The following is a 23897-nucleotide window of genomic DNA, read 5'->3' as shown; positions in this document are numbered from 1 at the left end:
GCTGCTTTGGTGGTGTTTGTGGTTTTATAAATGGTTTTATTCAGCTAAATGCTGTAAAGTTCTCTAAAGCTCAAAGTCTTCTGCGATAGTCAACATCTGTCTTGGTCTGGCAATGACACCCTAAGGCCTAAGCCCTAAGTGCTATCAAAAGCTCTATTACTTTCCTTATTATATTCTTAGGAATAACTACACCCAAGAATTCCCCCGAATCACTGCTTCGAATTTCATTCATAGAAGAAAAGATCCTGTTGAATCAGATGAGAATTTTTCCTAGCTGCCTGATCTTCTGATCCACAGCAAACTGATGGTATCTGCCGTTCCTTCTCAGGAATACTATGGGGCTATTGTTCCATATAAAACCTTATTTCCTGTAAAGCACCCAATACTACATCAGCAAACTAGCCGATGGTTTCACGGATGCAGTTCACAAGAAGCTACAAAGCATAGCATTGGAACGATATCTGCATTGGATCATATTGGTCTGAGGATGAACATTGAGGAAATATCTCAATGACCTGACATGCACAATTTGTTGCAACCAAAATCACAACACAAACTAAATGAGACTTGTAGAACGCATACAAAGAATTCCATTGATTTCGAATTCAATTAAAACCACAGAGATCCAAATGAAATCACAGAGACCAATTGCTATTGTTCCATATAAAACCTTATTTCCTGTAAAGCACCCAATACTACATCAGCAAACTAGACGATGGTTTCACGGATGCAGTTCACAAGAAGCTACAAAGCATAGCATTGGAACCATATCTGCATTGGATCATATTGGTCTGAGGATGAACATTGAGGAAATATCAGTTTGCACCATCTGAAGATGAGATTACACCAATTGCACCAGGTACAAACATTACATATGTTTCACCAGGAAAACCGAATGAGGAACTACTTGGAGTAGGAAACGACACACTGTACATTGGTTCCAAGTTGCACTCTACTGCTACTACTCTGGGTCATTCATTATCATCAGTTATTTATGAACCATGGATGAAACTCCATGAAACTCAGAAACTGCATTTAAAAAACCGTACATAGACATATCTATGTGCAATTTGTTACAATTTGTCCGATGCTTTTCTAAACATCTCAGAATTCTGCCCAAAGCCCTGACAAGTATCCATGTGTGTAGAAAATTCCTGTAATGGAAGTGTTACAGACGATCATTAGAAGAGAGATGGGTTGCCTAGTGCCTCTGGTAATGTAAATCGACTGTGACCAACTTGCAGAGGATATTTGCGAGGTATCCAATACTCGTGTCAAATGGAAATGTCTGAAATGGCATTTTCAAGATGGACATCACATTGAGTTTGGTCGACTTCGAGTAGATGCGCCTTAAAAACCGAATAATTTTGACCCAAGATATGGTTCTTAATGCACGATCACTGCGATTAGCATTAGGGCATTTTTAAGATCATCATTGAGTCCGGTCAGCTCTAGAATAGATGCACCTTAAAAGCAGGATAATTTTGGCCCAAAGAAGGGTCTCAATCCACTATCACTACGATCAGCACCAGCAGTTATTCCGATAGGGCCGGGCCAGCTCACTTCTAAAAGTGGGTCCACACATAGTCGACCGGCCGTTGCGTCGATCGATGTCGACTGGACCGTCCACACTGCCTCGATAACATAGTTTCTCCTCGTCCGTCGGCCGCCGACCAACGGCTGGTCGACCATGTTTGGACACACCTTAACACTTTCACCGCCAAGGACGGTATTCAAGCTTTACTCTGCTTACTCATACAGACACACAGTATATTCGTCCGTGTAAGTACTCTACTTAACGTCGATCGATGTCGACTGGACCGTCCACACTGCCTCGATAACATAGTTTCTCCTCGTCCGTCGGCCGCCGACCAACGGCTGGTCGACTATGTTTGGACACACCTTAACACTTTCACCGCCAAGGACGGTATTCAAGCTTTACCCTGCTTACTCATACAGACACACAGTATATTCGTCCGTGTAAGTACTCTACTTATTTTATTTGTTTTTATGTAAACACACACCTTGCGGGTGTCCAATTACAGTCAGGTGCATAAATAACCTAGCAGTCAACGAGTTGACTAGGAAACAAGCACCACACAAACAGAAGACGACTCCTATGTAGATTCAAGAAGACTACAGAGAACTACAGATGAAGTCAGAGTCACTTATGAAAACAATCAACTTTGTGTGGGTACTAAGTGCCTACTTTACTATTAATTTTCATCTACTGGTAGATATCATTAATTTACACTGGTAGAGGTAGGTAATGTCCTCTACTTAAGTCCGGTCAACATCATTATTGTCTTATCTCTGAGAGCATAATAGATTTATGCTTCGAATAAGTGTGCTCATGTAGGAAGATAATGATAATAAAGAAGATAATGTGAACAATATCTAGAACAACTTGAGAACGTGTCCTCTGGAGGCAAAACAAAGCTCTTACACCTGCCTGTTTAATATGCTCAACACTTGCACCATCGTATCTTAAACTCTTTGGTAAACTGTTAGGCCAGCCACTCACTATCAGGAATCAGGTAGACCTGGCAGGCGGACTTTATCAGGTGTACCTGTCAGTTCTACCTGATAGTGAGTGGTTGGCCTAAGTTTTCACGAGAAAACTCAACTTATTCCAACTTCCTTGTGGGTACACCTTCATGCTTGGGTCATATTTTACGAGTATGTAGGAAAACATCAAAAACAGTAACGCCTCGGTTAGTAAACTCTTTGGTAAACTGTTAGGCCAGCCACTCACTATCAGGTAGACCTGACAGGCGGACTATTTCATCCGTATCTGTCTGGTCTACCTATCTGATAGTGAACGCCCGGCCTAAGTTTTCACGAGAAAACTCAACTTATTCCAACTTCCATGTAGGGACACCTTCATGCTTGGGTCATATTGTCTTATCTTTAGAAGCATCTATAGATTCTATGTTTAGTGAACTATGTATAGATAGTCTATACCCATATCTACTTCCCGTACTTACTTGATGTAATAGGAAACACCAGCCTATCACCTAAGTCACCTTACTCTTCACTAGTAACATGTGACATTGTCTGTGTGACTCATGTGACAAACTTATACAGGGTGAACCCAACGCCGTAGTGGTCAAATCTTGTAAATGAGAAAAGGGCATTTTTTGGGACTTGGTAGTCAACTCGCTTTTTCCCGTATTCTGCATATAATTATCGTATTAAGTGCCTACCTTTAAAATTCTTCAGAAGTGAACAATATCTAGAACAACTTGAGAACGTGTCCTCTGGAGGCAAAACAAAGCTCTTACACCTGCCTGTTTAATATGCTCAACACTTACACCGTCGTATCGACTACAATATCTACGTGTAGATCCTAGAAAGACTTTCCTGCGATTATTTACCTAAAGCGTCTGGTAAACGAGCTCTATTTCCAATACCTGCTATTGAAGACAGCTCTCTTTGACATCATCTCTACGTGTAGATCCTAGAAAGACTTTCCTGCGATTATTTACCTAAAGCGTCTGGTAAACGAGCTCTATTTCCAATACCTGCTATTGAGGACAGCTCTCTTTGACATTATGTTGAATCTTTTCTTTAAAAAGAATTTTGTTAGAAAAAATAGGAATACTGCGATGGTCTAGGTTATGATGGACAAGTTGTCTGTTGTTCTGAGTAACATAAATCTTTTCTTTAAAAAGAATTTTGTTAGAAAAAATAGGAATACTGCGATGGTCTAGGTTATGATGGACAAGTTGTCTGTTGTTCTGAAGCTCTGATTAACATAGAATTTCCTCTAGGACTGTCATTAATTGATCTAAATGCTACAATAACCTTGTTTTCTCAACTGTAATAAAATAATATCCAAGCTGATTATTATTAATTGATCAGAGAGCAGAGAGGCTAGATGTCAGAGGTCACAAATGACAAGATCACACAAGGCTTAGAAAAATTAGATCACACCGAAGGTGTATTCATCAGCGATTCTGTTAGCTAAATCTGCTTTGAAGATGTAGAACATCTACATAGGTGCTCCATTAAATCCATGTAGGATAAGATTATTGATTACTACCAGAATAATAGATTACCACCAGAAGTTCTTGCAAAGAGATCCTGCTCCGAAGGAAATTAATCAATAAAGACTGACATTAATAGTAATAGTCCGAATCCGTAGTTACTTGATGTAATAGGAAACACCAGCCTATCACCTAAGTCACCTTACTCTTCACTAGTAACATGTGACATTGTCTGTGTGAATCATGTGACAAACTTAGACAGGATGAACCCAAAGCCGTAGTGGTCAAATCTTGTAAATGAGAAAAGGGCATTTTTTTGGGACTTGGTAGTCAACTCGCCTTTTCCCGTATTCTGCATATAATTATCGTATTAAGTGTCTACCTTTAAAATTCTTCAGAGACATAGGTGCTCCATTAAATTCATGTAGGATAAAATTATTGATTACTACCAGAATAATAGATTATCACCAGAAGTTCCTGCAAAGAGATCCTGCTCCGAAGGAAATTAATCAATAAAGGACAGGAATTGGCGGGACACTTGAGACCCCCGGGCTCACATCATAGTCACTTTATTAATTTCTGATAGGGTAAATAATCTAAATATTAACGTTAACAAACCTCCGCTCCTTTGCGTTGGCTCAATGTTTCAATTCGGCACATGGATGTTAAATTCTCTGACATCTTTGACCATCAGCCTGGGGTCCCGGTTATTTGGCGCAAGCTACCAGCGATCATGACCTTTTATAACATCCTGTATAAATCCAACTTGGAATTAACTTTATTCCAACTTGAAGCTCTACCGGCATACACAAAATACACATCTCGTCAAGGTACCATGACCAAGTTAGGTGTTGAATTTCCGTCACTATCAACTCTGGGCACCCATAGCAAGAAAAAACCCACTGTCCATATTTGAGTGTTTTCATTATTAACTTGTTTGTTTTTACTCCGATGTTGTTCGTTAATGTTGTTATTTCCTTTAGAAGATTTAGATGTTATTGGCATTTCCTGACGACATCGCCAGGAAATGATGAATGATGGGTTATTGACAAGAAGAAATGCATGTTAATCCTTCCGATTGTTTCTTTGATAATGTCTGGGTAGTTTAGCTATGTACCTACCTATTTGGTATTATTTAGTATGTATTCCATTAGATATTGATTTTAGATAAACAGGAAATAGCTGTAGGGTTGGTCCCAGAAATTGGATTTCTTGTCTTTCAAGATTCTTTAAGAACTTAAAAAAAACCCTACAAGTAGTTGATGCCTGTCTATTAGATATACTTAATTGTTATATGTTACTATTAGGTACCTATGTATTAGGTTTAGAATTATCGGATCTTTCACTACAATATCTTTGACAAATTGTTTAGAAATAAGGAAAGTAAAAAGAAGCATTTAAAAGAACAAGTTTCCATCTTTCCATCCATATTTACAATTTTGAACATGATTTTGATTCTGATAGCTTGATGTACAGGTTCAGGTCGTCCAGTGTCTTTTATTTCTTCGTCCTTGTGTACCGATTGTCAGAAAGTCGCACCATTTCCCACAAACTTGTTAGGTAAGTTATTTTTTCTCGACTTCCTTTCACATTTCTCTCACGAATTGGCAAAATGTCGCATAATGTTTTCTTCCAATGTAACCAAATGGATTGCATGCTCATGGCAGTCGTCCAAAAGTTCCCTGCTGATTTCTGGTCCGATCTTTCCCAAGATAGAAGATAAAGATCTTGCAATACCTGACGTACCTGTTGAGTTAATGGGACCGCATGTCCTATTTGGTGACAATCTAAATAACTTTGCTGTTTTTTTCAAGATGCATAGCTGGCCTGTTTCTTTTTTTTTTTTTTTTTTTTTTACTTTTTTCCAAATTTCATCAAAATCACTTTAATTTTTAGAGTTATTCCAATAAAAGAAGTCAAGTTAAAACTTGGATATCACTTTGTTTGTTCAACTAGTTTTTTGTAGAAGCTAATAAGGACTGAGATTTCCAGTCATTTCAACTGGATTGTTAACTGCTAGATTATGCTTCCAAGAAAAAAATACTCATATATTTTTTAGCTATAGAAAATTTTTCCCAACATGTTCCCAATATTGTGAGAGAGAAACAATCAATAATTTATTCATGAGCTGCCCAGCGTCTGGGTGGCCATATGACACAGCATACTACTCAAACAGATATGTCACAATAAAATTAAATCAAAAAGATTAAAATTTAAAAAAAAAAAACATGAATAAATTGGTGTAGGTGGTTGAGATTGTATCATCATTGCAGAGAGCTGTAGAGATGGCGATGGATAATAGCAAGCGTATCTTTTAATATGATCAGGGCAAGTTCTTTTAATTTGTTCTTCCCGATATTCTGTTTTTAAACAGTCGAGCAGAAATGGGGATATACTCTACAGAGTCAAAGCTGGATGCCACTATGAAGAAAGTGGCCAAAGTTTTACACATTTCCAATGGTGAGTTGCTAGTTCGATTCCCGCCCGGTGCGGACTATACTGAACAGATAAGGTTCATTTCTTTGAACGGCTGGTTTTCTCCTATCCTATACAACTTCTGCAACGTGGTGATGTAGGAAGATAGATCTCTCTTTTCTCATCATTCGTTTCAACATCCTGTTTTTCATTGTTTGTTTCCCATCTCAGAGTAGGATCGAGGATAAGACCTTTGTTTTTGACACAATCAAGACAAACAATATCAGCGCGCCGGTTTTGCCGACTACCATCATCTAAGGTTGACTCACAATGAAGCTCTTCATAAACTTCCGATCCTTTTTCTCTAAAGAGATTGGCTACAGCGGATCTGATTTTAGGTACTTATTACTTTTTTTGTAGGTATTAATTTTATTTAACCTGATCTTCTCCTAGCTATAAGTTATTATTTTACGTAATTTCGTCTTCTCATTTTGTCTTCATTTACCAGAAGAAAAAAAAAAATTCAAAACATCTCGTAATTATTATCTATCTTGCCTTGGCAGAAAACAAGGAATAGGTATGTAGCCAGTACCAGAACCTATGTAGGTAACCATAAAGAGGAAAAGATCAAATGCTTCAGGATCGTGTTTCCATGACTGACTCTCATGGCCAAAGTGCAACAGGTTATTTAGTTCTTTTCAGCCCTGGGAACATTTTCCTGTTGTTGGTCCTTGTTTTGATGTTATAATCAAAGCTTTGTAGAATTTTGCAATACCACCACGAAACTCTGGTGTTTCCACTGTTTGTGCCTGTACTTCACACTGTGATTTGTGATAGTAGAAGTATTGACCTCTCAATCTTTTGCTAATGTTGCTATTACTACTCATATTGTTTCTAGATTTTAATTTATTTTATTTTGTACTGAAAACGATGTTTTCCTGTTTAAGAAATATATCAATGATATTTTTATTGAACTTCCAATGACATATTTTGTGTTGTCTACTTTTCTGTGTCAAGAATTTTAGAACTCCTAGGCACATTGTCCAATGTCCATACATAACCTCATACCTCAACATGGTATTTGGATGAAATCAGAACTTCTTTATTTCCACTGATATAAAAGAAACTGAAAACCTGAAAAGTATTTTCAGTTTCTGGGATAGCTGGGAAGTTAAGATAACAGAAGTATCTAAAAGAAAGAAATTACATATGTGGACTCAATTTTTTCTCTCTCCATATTTTTTATCATAGTGTCAAGATTGAGAAGGCAGTGATGTAAAGTCTTGGGCTACACAATCTTCTGGGATAGCTGGGAAGTTAAGATAACAGAAGTATCTAAAAGAAAGAAATTACATATGTGGACTCAATTTTTTCTCTCTCCATATTCCGTAATACAATTATTATTTTATTTTATCATAGTGTCAAGATTGAGAAGGCAGTAATGTAAAGTCTTGGGCTACACACTCATCTTCACCTCTTTCTCCAGGAGTGTTCAAAACGAAACTGAAAACCTGAAAAGTATTTTCAGTTTCTGGGATAGCTGGGAAGTTAAGATAACAGAAGTATCTAAAAGAAAGAAATTACATAATGTAGACTCAATTTTTTCTCTCTCCATATTCCATGATACAATTATTATTTTATTTTATCATAGTGTCAAGATTGAGAAGGCAGTAATGTAAAGTCTTGGGCTACACACTTATCTTCACCTCTTTCTCCAGGAGTGTTCAAAATCACACCTTCTGACTTGGTCTCATTTGAATCTTGTGGAATCAGCAGTTCCCCTAGAGATAAAATATCCTCATTTATCTGATTTACCAGACATGATTTTCTAAACACCATGCAATGTATGTGTGTTAATTTCTCATACTTGATCCTCTTGAATCCTATCGCCTGCAAGGTTTGTTTCCACTGCTTCATAATTTGTACATTGGACGAGGTTTGATGTTTGGAATCTGGTTCAAAATCACACCTTCTGACTTGGTCTCATTTGAATCTTGTGGAATCAGCAGTTCCCCTAGAGATAAATAAATATCCTCATTTATCTGATTCACCAGACATGATTTTCTAAACACCATGCAATGTATGTGTGTTAATTTCTCATACTTGATCCTCTTGAATCCTATTGCCTGCAAGGTTTGTTTCCACTGCTTCATAATTTGTACATTGGACGAGGTTTGATGTTTGGAATCTGGAGTGATAATAATGAGAATGCCCTCATATTTTAACAAGTGATAAGCTTTGACACAGCACTGGAAACGAAGCTTACTGCAAGGCATGTACTCAAGTAGGAGTGAAAATACCACTATGTCAAATGATTCTTTACACATACTTGATATAACATTACAGTCTAAAGTTTCATCTACATCATAAGACCTATCATGATTGTGTTTCCCCTTGCTTTTTGTATTTATGACAGAATTTGAACTATCTGACACAGCACTGGAAACGAAGCTTACTGCAAGGCATGTACTCAAGTAGGAGTGAAAATACCACTATGTCAAATGATTCTTTACACATGCTTGATATAACATTACAGTCTAAAGTTTCATCTACATCATAAGACCTATCATGATTGTGTCCCCCCTTGCTTTTTGTATTTATGACAAAATTTGAACTATTGTGAAAATACCACTATGTCAAATGATTCTTTACACATGCTTGATATAACATTACAGTCTAAAGTTTCATCTACATCATAAGACCTATCTTGATTGTGTTCCCCCTTGCTTTTTGTATTTATGACAGAATTTGAACTATTCTTCTGGATGGGAGGACAAGAGTTTTTACTTATAATGGAATCCATGGGTTCATTTAAGTCTGTCAGATTTAAGCTTGTAAAATCACACTTATACACATCAGAGCTAGCTGGACCAATATCTATTGCTGTTGTTTCAATGTTTTCAACATTTTTGAATGGATTATAACAACTTCCAACATCTAAGAGCTTATAAGGTGTTTGAAACTGACTTGTCTTCACACTACACATCAAGTGATTTTTCTCTTTCTTGGTAAGTTCTTTTTGTCTCTTGGCCAGGTAGATTTCATTTTCAAAATAAGTGCGGGCTTGGTGAATGATCCAGGCATTTCTAGAATTTTTGATGTCACCTTTGTGTTTTTTGTCCCAATGTTCGGTGGCTAAACGTTTCATACACTGGGCATATTCCTGGAAATAAAGAAAAAAGAAAGAGATTATAGGATATGTATTCTTTTCTAGTTTCCTGACCTTATGCATTCATAGTAGTTTGATAATTTATTAATATTTTTTTTTTTTTAAAAAAGGTACTTGTGCAGAAGTCACGTCCTTAATTTTGAACCTACCTGTAGAGCATTCTCATTTTTACAATGGTTTGACCAAGCTTTTTCAACACCCTGAGTTTCTGCGGTTGTTCTCAAATCCTTGTGAATTTTCTTGATGAATGATGACAGCAGCAAGTGTTCTTCACTTGACATGATTCAGATTGAAATCATCACCTCAAAATAATTAACTTATTGGAAGATGGCCTTTTTCCTTTTTATTTAAACCCAGTTTAAACTTTAAAATTCACTTTTGACAAAAATAAAACACCAAAGTGAATTAGTGAAAAATTCAAATATTCAAAATTTCCCGCTACAAATACTGATAACTGATCTTCGCGAGTTCTACCGATCGCACTTTTTGGTAGATTTCGTGAAGTCAGCTGTTTATAGTAAATAAAAAAAATTGATATTTTTTTATTTGCTTGCCTGATTTTACTGATAACTGAAAATAGAGATAAGAAAATATAGAATTTTCCCTGTTTGTTCTTTTTAATTACTGCTTTTTAGTCCGTCCTTCCTTTTTATTGCTCACAACATTTGTAAAAATACTGATAGCAAAATTGTTGGCGAAAAATGGTGTCAAATAAAATGTCCGTGTCAGTATGGAAAAGTTCTGTATTGGCGAATGTTTGTGCACCGATCTAATCACTCACAGGAACTGAATCTTGGTCATGACATTCGAAGATCCGTTTTTTGTTGTTAAAGAGTAAGTTTAGCACTTAATAACATCAATAGAGAGTTCAAAAAACTGTAGACCTCACTCTGAAAAAAGTCAACTGTTTGGTGACTTCCATGTTTCCCTGCGTTGCTCTATGGGAGTGTATTCTTGTTCACTAATGATTGTGAAAAATCATTGTACTAGAGATCAGCCAAAAAGGTCTTGAAAGACACTCAGCCTGGTGAGATGAGAAAGATTGAGCTACTGAAATCCCAGTAAAGGGTTAGCACTTAATAACATCAATAGAGAGTTCAAAAAACTGTAGACCTCACTCTGAAAAAAGTCAACTGTTTGGTGACTTCCATGTTTCCTAGCCTTGCTCTATGGGAGTGTATTCTTGTTCACTAATGATTGTGAAAAAGCATTGTACTAGAGATCAGCCAAAAAGGTCTTGAAAGACACTCAGCCTTGTGAGATGAGAAAGATTGAGCTTCTGAAATCCCAGGAAAAGGGGGTTTCATACAAATGTGAAAATATATCCTACTATGGGAGTGTATTCTTGTTCACTAATGATTGTGAAAAAGCATTGTACTAGAGATCAGCCAAAAAGGTCTTGAAAGACACTCAGCCTCGTGAGGTGAGAAAGATTGAGCTTCTGAAATCCCAGGAAAAGGGGGTTTCATACAAATGTCAAAATATATCCTCAGCTGTTAAGGGCTTGATGGTAAAATAAAAATGTTTATCTCTTGTAAATTTTTAATACTTATGTGCCTCTCTCCTTCATATTCCAGAGAAGTATCAAAAGCAATCAACAAAACCAGAAGTCTATACAAACGGTGGCTAGAGCTCAAGGAAGAAACATATGCAAGTAACATTTTACGAGATGAACTTGAGTGGACAACAACTGAGCTGAGAAATTCATTACGGAGCATTGAATGGGATTTGGAAGATTTAGAAGATACAATAAATATCCTTTATAACAACTTTGATTTTATAGAACATCTCGTAATTAATTTCATTACTCTCTTTGGAATGAAATCTAGGCCTTGTTTAATTTCTGGGATAATATGTGAGTTGCCAATTTGCCATGAAACCCACATCTTCAAAATGATTTTTCCTCAATAATGTATTAAAGTTAAAAATTGATAGAAACAATATATTAATAGGTACACACTATTATGCAAGTGAAAACAGGTGACGTCGCGCGACATTGTCGCGCGATTTTGTCGCACGACAGAGGTCGCGTTGGTGGAAATCCACCTTTAGAGAACCATCCTGAATATTGAGATAGGTTGTGGTTACATCACGAAGCACAAGCATTTAGCATAATTACAATTCCATTGTAAACAGATAAATTCTACATTCTAGACTGAGCTGCCTCTTGGGTCCATGATGGTAGTTATTCAAATCTATGGTAGTGATCGCAGTAATTCAAATGGTAGTTACACACTATTAATAGTAATCTCAAGCTAAACTAGTTTTTGAATGGTCATATAAATTTGCTCAATTTTTATAAAATAGGTACCGTACTCATAAGCAACTAGGTACTTGTGAGTATTTCCTTAACTGCATATCTCTCACGCATTGTAGAAATATAAATTTGCTCAATTTTTATAAAATAGGTACCGTACTCAACTACTCATAAGCAACTAGGTACTTGTGAGTATTTCCTTAACTGCACATCTCTCATGTATTGTAGAGGTCTCGACTAGGTTTTTCATAAAAGCATACATACTTTCATAGCCTCTGTCTCGACTAGGTTTTTCATAAAAGCATACATACTTTCATACACAACAAGCCCACTCCGAGGCTCAGGTGTAGGGACAAACAGCCCTAAAGGATGGGTTGAGCTTCTACGAATCTTCATAAAAGCTTTCGACTGAGTCGGAAACATGCCTAATCTTCTTGCTTCTTTGGAACAACCTAGTCAGGATGGAGACGGAAAGTATTGAGGAGGACGTATAGACGTATAAGGATAGTGAAAGGGGATATCGAGGCCACTGAAGAGGTTGACTGCGAAGGGTTAGGGGTTAGGGCAAATTCCTGACATTCCTGGAAGGATTCGAAATGTCACCAGTCGCCATATGTGGGGGTGGGAGAGATGGAGGTTAGGTGAGAAAATAATCTATGTTGTAATCTCCCTTCTGGCGTTTTTTTCTACAGGAGAATCCTGTGAAAAAAAAAAAAAAAAAAACCCTATGGAATCCCCAAAGACCCAAACAATAATGGAATCCCCCAAATAAGCAAAGTAAAGAAAAAAGATGGAGTTAAAAATTTAAATTAGAACTGTTCTAGGTATAATAATATGTAGATCTCAAAATTCTCAAATGTGCTATAGAGCTATAGCACTTGGGTATTCTAGTGTAATTCTGTAATAAATATCATTTTTTTAATTGGACAAAATTTTTCAATTGGAAACAGGGATTTGGCATCTAGGAAGTTGTTCATTGATCATACCCGTGAAGAAGTCAAGGTAAGTTAGCAAGGAGGGGAAAAAAGGAAGAAGAGCTCCTGCAGGAGAATCCTGTGAAAAAAAAAACCCCCTATGAAGGACCCAAACAATAATGGAATCCCCCAAATAAACAAAGTAAAGAAAAAAGATTGAGTTGAAAATTTAAGTTAGAACTGTTCTAGGTATACTTAATAATATGTAGATCTAAAATTTAAGTTAGAACTGTTCTAGGTATAATAATATGTAGATCTCAAAATTCTCAAATGTGCTATAGCACTTGGGTATTCTAGTGTAATTCTGTAATAAATATCATTTTTTAATTGGGCAAATATGTTCCTCTCTTCACAGTGTATGAAAGACACAATGAATTACTCACGTGAAAAAGATCGTGGTGGTGATCACATGTCATCTAAACCCCTCCTCAGTGACGACTTTCACAGTCCAAGTCCGGTGAAAATCTCCGCTCCTTTTGGCTCCAGTCGACAAACTAAATACTCCAAGCTAAACAACCAAATGGACTCGCCAAATAGAAGCTGGTTATCAAATTCAATCAATCAGCAGTCAGCAATGTTTGATCAGCAGGATAGTCAGCTGGATATGTTGAGTGAGACGATAGGCACGCTAACAGTCCAAGTCCGGTGAAAATCTCCGCTCCTTTTGGCTCCAGTCGACAAACTAAATACTCCAAGCTAAACAACCAAATGGACTCGCCTAACAGAAGCTGGGTATCAAATTCAATCAATCAGCAGTCAGCAATGTTTGATCAGCAGGATAGTCAGCTGGATATGTTAAGTGAGACGATAGGCACACTGAAGACAGTGTCAAGAAATATTGGCAGTGAGCTGGATGAACAGGCTTTGTGAGTATACCTACCTGTCCTTTGGGTACCTTATTAAGTAAATAACTTATTACTAAAATAGCAAACAACTTTGTGTTTTACATACTCTTTATACTCCACACAATACATAAACCATTTTGTCATAGCATGTGTCAATATTTTCTGTGTGTGAGAAGTGTAGAATGTTTCATGGAACAGACCACAGGTATGTTCCATGGTATGTGGTCAGGTAAAAATAAAATGAAAATAAATTGTTAGCTTTAGTAATGTCTGGTTTAGTAAATAAACTTGGGTTTCCTATTTTACAGAAGGGAATTGTTATAAACTTTTGTGTTGTTATTGCAGGATGTTGGATGAAATGGGTAATGAAATGGAGTGTACAGAGTCAAAGCTGGATGCCACTATGAAGAAAGTGGCCAAAGTTTTACACATTTCCAATGGTGAGTTGCTAGTTCGATTCCCGCCCAGTGCGGACTATACTGAACAGATAAGGTTCATTTCTTTGAACGGCTGGTTTCCTCCTATCCTATACATGAAATGGAGTGTACAGAGTCAAAGCTGGATGCCACTATGAAGAAAGTGGCCAAAGTTTTACACATTTCCAATGGTGAGTTGCTAGTAATGCTAGTTCGATTCCCGCCCGGTGCGGACTATAGGTACTGAACAGATAAGGTTCATTTCTTTGAACGGCTGGTTTTCTCCTATCCTATACAACTTCTGCAACGTAGTGAACCGGGTATCTATGTGTGTATGCAATGCGCCACACACTACTTTGAAAAAGTAAAATCCTATGGAAGAAAGAAATTTGTGAAGCTCCGTACGTATATATCCCTTTAGATTTAGGATTTAGACATTCAAAAATATGGGCTCCTCCCTTGTCCTATGTTGGAGTGTAAGCTACATACTAGATACAAGTATATCCAGGCTGTGTGAGTATACCTACCTGTCCTTTGGGTACCTTATTAAGTAAATAACTTATTACTAAAATAGCAAACAACTTTGTGTTTTATATACTCTTTATACTCCACACAATACATAAAACATTTTGTCATAGCACGGTTGGTTTGGGGGCACGGTTGGTCCAGTGGTAACCCGCTTGCTTGCCATGCAGAAGGTCCCGGGTTCGAATCCCACCATCAACAAAAAATTGTACTCATTTTTCGATTGCAAATATTTTAACGGGTTAGTTTCTGGTGTTCTCGTTTTGACTCAGCACCTAAATGGGAAGTATTGTGTCTCTTCTCGCCCATCTGATGAGAGGTATACTACAGGATGGGTATGCTACGACACAGACCACGTGTGTCTAATGTAGCAGTTGTTTCATCACTACAAAATAAAAAACGGCGGTGAAACACTCATCTTTTAAAACCAACTATAGCATGTGTCAATATTTTCTGTGTGTGAGAAGTGTGGAATAAACCAGACATTACTATAGCATGTGTCAATATTTTCTGTGTGTGAGAAGTGTGGAATATTTCATGGAACAGACCACAGGTATGTGGTGGTCAGGTAAAAAAAAAAATTAAAATAAATTGTTAGCTTTAGTAATGTCTGGTTTAGTAAGTAAACTTGGGTTTCCTATTTTGCAGGAGGACATTGTTATTATACATAAACTTATATGTTTGTTATTGCAGGATGTTGGATGAAATGGGTAATGAAATGGAGTGTACAGAGTCAAAGCTGGATGCCACTATGAAGAAAGTGGCCAAAGTTTTACACATTTCCAATGGTGAGTTTCCCGCCCGGTGCGGACTATACTGAACAGATAAGGTTCATTTCTTTGAACGGCTGGGTTTCTCCTATCCTATAAAACTTCTGCAACGTGGTGATGCAATTTTTATGAACGCCGGGTATCTATGTGTGTATGCAATGCGCCACACACTACTTTGAAAAAGTAAAATCCTATGGAAGAAAGAAATTTGTGAAGCTCCGTATCCCTTTAGATTTAGGATTTAGACATTCGAAAATATGAGCTCCTTCCTTGTCCTATGTTGGAGTGTAAGCTACATACTAGGTACAAGTATATCTCCTATTTTTGCATTGACTAAATTGACTTCTGTCTTCTCACTTTGTTTCAGATCGGGGTCAATGGATGGCAATACTGATCCTGTCTGCTCTACTGTTTGTTATACTCATCCTGTTCATTATCCTGTAAATTGTAAAGCTTCATATTTAACACCCTATACCCCATAGATCTATCATATATCTATCACCCATGATAACAATGGGGTTGAGTGGATTAGAACACATGCCTTCAGGCACACTACATTTGTCAGAAATCTAGGAGTCTAGGTTTACCTTGCCCTTCTACAGCTTAACTCCATACACAAAAAGCCCAATCTCCCATGATAACAATGGGGTTGAGTGGATTAGAACACATGCCTTCAGGCACACTACATTTGTCAGAAATCTAGGAGTCTAGGTTTACCTCGCCCTTCTACAGCTTAACTCCATACACAAAAAGCCCAATCCGAGGCTTAGGTGTAGGGGCTAGACAGCTCTAAAGGATGGGTTAAGCTTCTAAGAATCTAATTCTCCCTTGGGATCAATTTAATTTGAAAAACATTTATGAATTTATGAAACCCATTTTCATAAATGTGAAAATTTGTAAAAAAACACCAAGTTTTCTCGGAGCAACCTCCGATTGCAGGTATCTTGCGCGCCAGAGTCCTCGAGTTCGATTTCCGGCGGAGGCAAATTTTTTTCGAATCTGTTTTTGGTATTCAGGGTGAACTAAGCCTCGTGAGGACAATTGAGTAGCTACCAGTGGCGGCATTACTAGTGTGAAAAGATCGATGATCAATGGGAAATATTAGGAAAGGAGGCACTTGGTAATTCCGTTATTCCCAGATACCCACAAAGTTGTGAAGAGGCCCTCTGCTTCATCACAAACAATTCATGATTAAAGCAGCTTTTTTCCACTGAAAGGCTCTTTTAGAAAATTCATAAATTTAATCTTATCTAGTCACTTGTATCCGATGGCAATTCAATAGACTCAATGAGAACTTGCTTCAATTCATTGATACCTGGGAAGAGAAAACAAAATCTAGTGACATTCTTTGGCCCACCTCTGTGGCCGCGTGGTCAAGAGCACTCACTCTCAACCTGGAGGTGCTGGGTTGGAATCCCGGCCAGGGTGGAAATTTTCTGACCGAATTTTCATGGATGTAACAAAGTTTCTTTAAATTAGATTTGAAGAAATCTTGTTAAGCAAAGTCTGACTCTACGGTATAGGTACTTAGCATTTTGAGACCAACTTTTACTTCAAGTGAATTCTGACTCTATGGTATAGGTACGTACTTGGCAATTTTTTTCTTTCTTTCTTAGAGGCAGTCTTTAACTCATATCAGGCTTTTCTACCTAGCCTTGTTGTTGCTATTTCAAATAACTCCTCAGTTGTCCTCACAAGGCTGAGTAGGCTGACTGAAGAGGCCCTAAAAAACCCAACAGCATGGGTTGTCTCAAGATGACCTCTTCAGATCCTAACTTTAGTGATGTTTTTGTGCTACTGTCTCTGACTAACAACACCAAAGTCTTACCTATAGCTTCAGATATATCATTTGGACTTGCTGACACACTCACAATGGAGGCATTTTTAAACTTTGTCCCAGCCAGTGTGACCCTCAATTTCTTCATTGTCTTTGCTATAATTGAGTCTCTGGTTTTCTCATCTAGCAAGTCAATTTTATTAAGAACATCATTTGGACTTGCTGACACACTCACAATGGAGGCATTTTTAAACTTTGTCCCAGCCAGTGTGACCCTCAATTTCTTCATTGTCTTTGTAATAATTGAGTCTCTGGTTTTCTCATCTAGCAAGTCAATTTTATTAAGAACGACTATCATTTTATCACAGGTTATCTCAGCTACCACTAGACACTCAGCGGTTTGAGTTTCCATCCCCTTTGTAATGTCAATCACTAGGAGTGCTATGTTGATGATTTGGGATCCTGGAAGTAGACAGAAAATTAGTCAGTGAAAGAATGAAGGAGTTCACACTGGATATTTCAAGTTTGATTCTTCAGCGGTACCTATTTTTATTTATTTTATTTTTTTTTTACTCAGTGTTCTGCAGTTATGAGATGAATTGTGAGAAAAAGGCTACTTAAATGAGTGGTGGCATCACCTAACAGAGTAAAAAGAAAAATTATAAAGGAAATTTCCTCATATTTTAGGATTGGACTAATGGGGAGCTAAAGTAGGTATACAGTCCTTCTTTCTGACTGAAATCCACAGTTACCCACCCAAGATGTTTGTTTCTCTAAAAAGAAATGGGGGTTCCTTTTTTTTTTTTTTTTTTTTTTTTTTTTCTCAGTGTTCTGCAGTTCTGAGATGAATTGTAAGAAGAAGGCTACTTAAATGAGTGGTAGCATTACCTAACAGAGTAAAAAGAAAAATTATAAATTTATAAAGGAAATTTCCTCATATTTTAGGATTGGACTCATGGGTCATGGGGAGCTAAAGTAGGTACCTATACAGTCCTTCTGCTAATCAATTAAAATATGTGACTTTTTTTACTTTGTGCCTTTTAAAACTTCACTAGGAACACTCCTTACGCAAGTATCTTCCCTCTTATAAACGGATTTTTGTAATGTCCCATGGATGCGCCTTATGCACAACTACCGTCCTTCTTTCTGACTGAAATATACAGTTGCCTACCTAAGATGTTTGTTTCTCTGAAAAGAAATGAATTACCTCCTATGATGGTCCTAATAAGAGAAGCATGTCCAGGACAATCAACCAATGTAAATTGAACAACTTTGTACCGAGAGAGATTTTCTGGCACTGGGGAAACAGTGAATGAACTGAATCCCAAATCTATTGTGATGCCTCGTTCCTGTGACTGGGGGTTCTTGTCAAAGCAGGCCGTGCTGGATGTTGTACTCAGAGCTTTGGCCAGAGAGGTCTTCCCACAGTCTACATGTCCCAGTAATCCAACACTGATGTTCAATACGTCTGACATTGCTCTGGTGTGACTGGGGGTTCTTGTCAAAGCAGGCCGTGCTGGATGTTGTACTCAGAGCTTTGGCCAGAGAGGTCTTCCCACAGTCTACATGTCCGAGTAATCCAACACTGATGTTCAATACATCAGACATTGCTCTAGTTCTTTTTTGACAGATCTTTTTTACATCAACATGAAAATAGGAAAGTACTGGGTGTTGATTTAGTTAACATTGCAATAAGTACGGGAAATTTCAGCAGGTTACAGGTTTAAAAGATCATTTATCCCAGACAAAAAGCGAAAAAACTCAAACTCCAAAAAACTCACCAAAAAATCAAAAATGAAAAGTTCATAAAATTCAAAATTTCGCGGGACTGACGCCATATTTTGTAAACATAACCTCAAACTTTTCACGTGTTAAAAAGAAGATTTAGTTAACATTGCAATAAGTACGGGAAATTTCAGCAGGTTACAGGTTTAAAAGATCATTTATCCCAGACAAAAAGCGAAAAAACCCAAAACTCCAAAAACAAAAACCTCACCAAAAAATCAAAAATGAAAAGTTCATAAAATTCAAAATTTCGCGGGACTGACGCGATATTTTGTAAACATAACCTCAAACTTTTCACGTGATAAAAAAAGCGGCAAGCGGCGGATTTTAAAATTTTGAAGAATAGAAATTTTTTAATTTTACTTAAATTTAAAAATTAAAATAAAAAAATTGAAATAAAAAGGTAAAAACCGTAAAGTAGTGTCCAGAATCTAGAAAATTAGTTCAAAATGCTCGATATAGGGTCAACTTTCAATCCCAATCAAATCTGGACCAACATCAAAAGTTTCTTCACAACAGACGGAATCACGGTGGTATTGTATAAAAGAAACCTTTTGATATCTGCCAACTTCTCTCTTGAAAATTCTAGTTGGACATTCAATGAAGAGTCCACACAGGTAAGAATTTCAACCAATTTCTCTCTTTTTTCTAGAAGTTTGACAGAGAAAATTGTATTAAGAGAGGTCAATCAAATCTGGACCAACATCAAAAGTTTCTTCACAACAGACGGAATCACGGTGGTATTGTATAAAAGAAACCTTTTGATATCTGCCAGCTTCTCTCTTGAAAATTCTAGTTGGACATTCAATGAAAAGTCTACACAGGTAAGAATTTTAACCAATCTATTTTTTTTGTAGGTGTTTGACAGAGAAAATTGTAACAATATAGGTCTTATCAAAGTTGAAAGAAGGAGGACAAGATAAGAGAAAGCTAACTGTATTAAGAACCAACCTCACCTCTTTACGATAAAGTTAATCCCAGGGGCAATTTACAAGGCAGGCTTGCTACCCCTCCAAGGTAAAGAAGCTAGCTCAGACCCATCTCTGGACACTATTTCCTATTAATGAAAAAAAGCCTCTATTTTTTAAAATAATTTTGAAACCCTGCTTGTTTTCTTACAGGAAATTGAGAATGACATTATAAACATTTTCCATACAAGAAATCAAATCTTGGTGTTGGACACTTGTGGAAACATTTTTCATTACAACACAACCAGTGCAACAAACGTCTTGCAAATAGCAGAATAAAGAAAAGATGTCTTTTTGTATCTGCTATACACTGGGGTGATGGTCTCTAGCTCTAGCCATGTTAAATCGGCTGGCTCATCCTGAACCGCAGTCAACCATCATGAGGACTTATTGTACTTGGTCTTTAAAAGCAGAGACCATGTTAAATTGGCTGGCTCGTCCTGAACCGCAGTCAACCATTGTGAGGACTTGTACTTGGTCTTTTAAAAGCAGAGAGAACCCTTTGAGGAGCTGCCAGCTAGCTGGGCTGGTTAGGGTTAGCTGTTCTCCTCCCTGTTTATAGTCCCACAGCCAGACGCTAGTCTTCTCTCTGTTTAACGTCCCCTAGCCAGACATAGAGGTCTTATCAAAGTTGAAAGAAGGAGGACTAGAGAAAGCCAGCTGTATTAAGAACCAACCTCACCTCTTTAGGATAAAGTTAATCCCAGGGGCAATTTACAAGGCAGGCTTGCTACCCCTCCAAGGTAAAGAAGCTAGCTCAGGCCCATCTCTAGACACTGTTTCCTATTAATGAAAAAAAAGCCTCTATTTTTTAAAATAATAATTTTGAAACCCTGATTGTTTTCTTACAGGAAATTGAGAATGACATTATAAACATTTTCCATACAAGAAATCAAATCTTGGTGTTGGACACTTGTGGAAACATTTTCCATTATAACACAACCAGTGCAACAAATGTCTTGCAAAAAATTGCCCACATTCCTAGCGGGAGACTCATATCGGCTTGTGTGTTAAATTCAAGCCCCATTATTATGTGCTTGTCCTATGACAACCATCAGAAAATGTCTGTACAAAGCTATAATTTGGAGACGAGATCTATCAAATCAGGTGCATTTATTAAATTGGTAAGTTTGGAATACAATTTTAATCTTTCATCCCCTCTAGACTTGCTTCCAAAGGATCCTGATAAGTTCCATGGAGGACCTTACCATTATCGATGAACTTTTGACTGTGATCTTTTTGTTCGCTTTGGAACATAGTAATTTTGGCGAGAACGGTATCGTGTCCTATGCTGCAATGATATTTTCCTGGAATAGAGGGGACACACTCGTAGGTTTAAATAGTAGGTATTCTAATATTAAATAGTAAGTATTCTAATATTAAATAGTAGGTATTCTAATATTAAAAAGTAGGTATTTTAAATAGTAGGTATTCTAATAGTAGGTATTCTTCTTCTTCTTCCTAGCCTTTTCCTATTTAAATAGGGGTTGGCTTTTGTTAGTCTCTTCAGACATCCCTATTGTGTACCTCATGGGTTTAGGAAAATGTTTGGCCCCAACGGGAATCGAACCCGCGACCTAGCGCTTACAAGGCAAGCTCGCTACTTTCCAAGCTAACTCTCTTGGTAAGAATAAGAACAGGATTTGGCCATTCTCAGGGGCTACCAACTTTTTCAACATGAGATTCATGATATTTCCTACAGACCTAAGTAGGTACAGAATTGCTGCCCTAGGCAATGATTTTGACTTTTTTTAAAAGAGGTTTGATAGAGGGAACTGTAACAATAGAGGTCTTATCATCCCGAAATTGAAGAGAGAAGAAGTAGAATAGGTTAAGAGAAACCTTTTTCAAGCCGAAATTGGTCAGCCATCCCAAAAACAAATCTATTCTGTTTAAGATAAAATTTGGCCTGAGCAAGAACCGAAGAGAACTAGTGCTTACAAGTCATCTGTGCTACCTTCCAAGTTAATTGGCTGGTCTAAACTTTCAACTCTGTTTGTTTAAGTAATAAGTCTTGTTTTATTATTATTATTTATTTTTTCCAGATGTCATTTATTTCATCCTATCTGACGGACGTCTATTAGAATACAATAGTGGTCAAGTATGTTTGAAATATCTACCCCATTGTGTTCCCAAACGCTGTCTACACATACACCCGTCTATTTTACTGTATTCTGATGATCATAGTACATTCCTGTATAATCTTAATGAGTCAACTGATGAGAAGCTTGCTGTGAAAGGTCGGTACATATTTTATTATTTTAACGATTTGTTAAGATTAAGGTTGTGTGTTATGTACCGGGTTGAGATAGGCAAGGTTGGTAAACTAACCTTGTTTTTAAGTTCCCACTCCCATGCCAAACTATAGAAACAATATCCTGTCTCAACCCAACCCGGTACATAACCAAAACCTAAGAGATCTCTAGAATAGAGCAGTGGCGTAGCGTGTATGTATGGCGTGTATGGCGGCCATACAACTCAAAAGTTTACTCTAATGCCCATAAATATTAATGGCATGTACCTACTGTGATGGGACTTGGTAGACCTATGCATGAGCCCTACAAGGCCCTACACTTGAATTTAGACCACGCTACGCCACTGGAATAGAGGATATGCATTTGGGTAAAAAAATATGAATAAAAGGTCGATTCCTACGTAAAAAGTTGCGAAGAATCCAAATCTGTAGTCAAAACACCAAAAATGTGTCTTTCAAAGTTCGAAAATTCAATTTTTATTTGCCGTTCTAATAGCTAAAGTTTAAACAGTTGTCACGTCAAGATATAAGGCATGGACACAAACGCATGCGTACAAACACATTACACTAATGTTAAACACATTACACCTGCAAGGGAGCGTGCTTGGGAAATTGATGTGACGTCATCGCGTATGGGAGTGTATATCCTGACGTCAAAATACACAATTTACCTTTTTTTTTAAAATTTGGAACTTGCTTCGTTCGTTTTTACTCAATATGGTGCGCAAGCGTTTCTGCGCATTTTGACGTGAAATCTGACGTCACAACTCTTTGAACTTTTTCATTAGAACAGCAATTAAAAATTGAACTTTCGACCTCATATTCGGATTTTTCACAACTTTTTACGTAGGAATCGACCTTTTATTAATAATATTTTCTCAATTGCAACACCTCCATTTCTGCGAGTGTCGGTACTATGGTCAAGGTTCCGTTGAGGACACTTCTATTCATTAACATGGTTTGTTTATTTTCTCTTGGGTCTCTACTAGGCGAGGGTCGATGGTCGGTTCTCGGTTTTGGACGCCTACTGAGAGCGGTGGTGGTCGGCGATTACTATAACAGTATAGCGGCCCTGTGAGCTTCCTCAGATTTTCCTACATAAGAAAATTTCAATTTAGTGTCATTTGCCACAAATCGGACCCAGAATCTCTAAACGAATCTTTATCCGTTTGAGAATTATGGCGAAACCAGAGAATGTCCTGAAACGAAAGTTTGAAGGGGGCCGAAATCAAATGAAAGAATTCCCTTTGCGTTGGACATTTGTTCTGAAATTTTGTTTGAGAGTTATGGAGAAACAGAGAGCACTAAAAATAAACAAATGAAAACGAAAGTTTTTTTCTTTTCTTTTTTCAAGTAGGCATTTATAGGGATTTAAAATACTAGAGTTAGTCTGAAATTGTAATCAAATAAATAAATAAAAAGCTTTCATTTTGTCGTCTGTCTTTTGTGCTCCTCCACATAAAAATATTACTACTGTAAACATAGAACATAGAACATCAAATACATGTACATTGGAATACCCTACAAACATAGAATAGCACTGCTTGTACAATCACCTTTCATTGGTTCATTCAGTTCTCAGTTCATATATTGCATTCGTGCTGTGCTGGTCCGTGAGTTCCATTCATACATTTCATATTTACTACAGCGTGTTTTTTTCTCTATTAGATCGCCTTTTACGAAACCTTTACCGGTGAAGCTTTTGCGGATAGTTGGTTAGCCTTTGCAGATTGACCGGAGGTTGACCTGCAAG

The 23897-nt window shown here is 37.3% G+C and overlaps 4 protein-coding genes and 1 long non-coding RNA gene across 8 annotated transcripts in view; 2 read left to right on the top strand and 3 right to left on the bottom strand.

Annotated features, from left to right (window-relative positions):
- Positions 1-485, top strand: part of LOC103505229 (protein singed-like) — a 54030-nt gene extending 53545 nt beyond the window's left edge. Inside the window, exon 8 of the mRNA XM_026820584.1 lies at positions 377-485. Coding sequence (XP_026676385.1) covers positions 377-485 — 109 coding nt within the window. The remainder of the gene's footprint in view (positions 1-376) is intronic.
- A 6230-nt stretch (positions 486-6715) lies between these two features.
- LOC103505228 (S-adenosylmethionine sensor upstream of mTORC1) lies at positions 6716-9979 on the bottom strand. 3 transcript variants are annotated; one of them, XM_026820574.1, is made up of 6 exons: positions 9723-9979; positions 9141-9567; positions 8883-9001; positions 8360-8692; positions 7869-7894; positions 6716-7700 (listed from the first exon to the last, which is right to left on the bottom strand). In XM_026820574.1, the coding sequence occupies exons 1-6, from the start codon at positions 9852-9854 to the stop codon at positions 7658-7660; spliced, it is 1080 nt and encodes a 359-aa protein (XP_026676375.1). In that variant the 5' UTR covers positions 9855-9979; the 3' UTR covers positions 6716-7657. The 3 variants fall into 3 exon arrangements, 1 of the variants encoding a protein (XP_026676375.1); XR_003390385.1 differs by lacking the exons at positions 7869-7894; positions 8883-9001 and adding an exon at positions 7916-8140 and having other exon boundaries at positions 6716-7538; positions 8374-8710; positions 9040-9567; positions 9723-9978; XR_003390386.1 differs by lacking the exons at positions 7869-7894; positions 8883-9001 and adding an exon at positions 7916-8347 and having other exon boundaries at positions 6716-7538; positions 8584-8710; positions 9040-9567; positions 9723-9978.
- A 125-nt stretch (positions 9980-10104) lies between these two features.
- Positions 10105-15982, top strand: LOC103505227 (syntaxin-6). 2 transcript variants are annotated; one of them, XM_026820576.1, is made up of 7 exons: positions 10105-10407; positions 11151-11347; positions 12759-12832; positions 13160-13199; positions 13421-13670; positions 13995-14089; positions 15728-15982. In XM_026820576.1, the coding sequence occupies exons 1-7, from the start codon at positions 10373-10375 to the stop codon at positions 15802-15804; spliced, it is 768 nt and encodes a 255-aa protein (XP_026676377.1). In that variant the 5' UTR covers positions 10105-10372; the 3' UTR covers positions 15805-15982. The 2 variants fall into 2 exon arrangements, with proteins under 2 accessions (XP_026676377.1, XP_026676376.1); XM_026820575.1 differs by lacking the exons at positions 10105-10407; positions 11151-11347 and having other exon boundaries at positions 12764-12832; positions 13160-13267; positions 13456-13670.
- Positions 15983-16618: 636 nt separating this feature from the next.
- LOC103505221 lies at positions 16619-17340 on the bottom strand. The gene is made up of 2 exons (XR_541166.2): positions 17189-17340; positions 16619-16675 (listed from the first exon to the last, which is right to left on the bottom strand). It is a non-coding gene; the product is annotated as an uncharacterized LOC103505221 (long non-coding RNA).
- Positions 17341-17345: 5 nt separating this feature from the next.
- Positions 17346-18917, bottom strand: LOC108251872 (selenocysteine-specific elongation factor-like; the record flags this gene model as incomplete). The annotated part of the gene is made up of 3 exons (XM_017442331.2): positions 18632-18917; positions 18345-18498; positions 17346-17599 (listed from the first exon to the last, which is right to left on the bottom strand). Coding segments are annotated over exons 1-3 (522 nt in total), but the record flags the coding sequence as incomplete, so codon positions are not given.
- Positions 18918-23897: the final 4980 nt, after the last annotated feature.

The sequence above is a fragment of the Diaphorina citri genome, unplaced genomic scaffold, assembly GCF_000475195.1.
Source record: "Diaphorina citri unplaced genomic scaffold, Diaci psyllid genome assembly version 1.1 scaffold158, whole genome shotgun sequence".
NCBI classification, from domain to species: domain Eukaryota; kingdom Metazoa; phylum Arthropoda; class Insecta; order Hemiptera; family Psyllidae; genus Diaphorina; species Diaphorina citri.
Note: the sequence above shows the minus strand (reverse complement) of the source record. Positions and strands in the feature narration are given on the sequence as shown.

Excerpts from the sequence above, each read along its gene's own strand:
- LOC103505228 (XM_026820574.1), bottom strand. The coding sequence starts at position 9,854 with ATGTCAAGTGAAGAACACTTGCTGCTGTCATCATTCATCAAGAAAATT. Across the intron at positions 9,002-9,140 it reads TAGTTCAAATTCTGTCATAA|ATACAAAAAGCAAGGGGGGA; the intron begins ATACAAAAAGCA and ends ATTTTGTCATAA. Across the intron at positions 8,693-8,882 it reads ACATAGTGGTATTTTCACTC|CTACTTGAGTACATGCCTTG; the intron begins CTACTTGAGTAC and ends GTATTTTCACTC.
- LOC103505227 (XM_026820576.1), top strand. The coding sequence starts at position 10,373 with ATGACATTCGAAGATCCGTTTTTTGTTGTTAAAGA. Across the intron at positions 12,833-13,159 it reads ATACCCGTGAAGAAGTCAAG|TGTATGAAAGACACAATGAA; the intron begins GTAAGTTAGCAA and ends CTCTCTTCACAG. Across the intron at positions 14,090-15,727 it reads AGTTTTACACATTTCCAATG|ATCGGGGTCAATGGATGGCA; the intron begins GTGAGTTGCTAG and ends ACTTTGTTTCAG.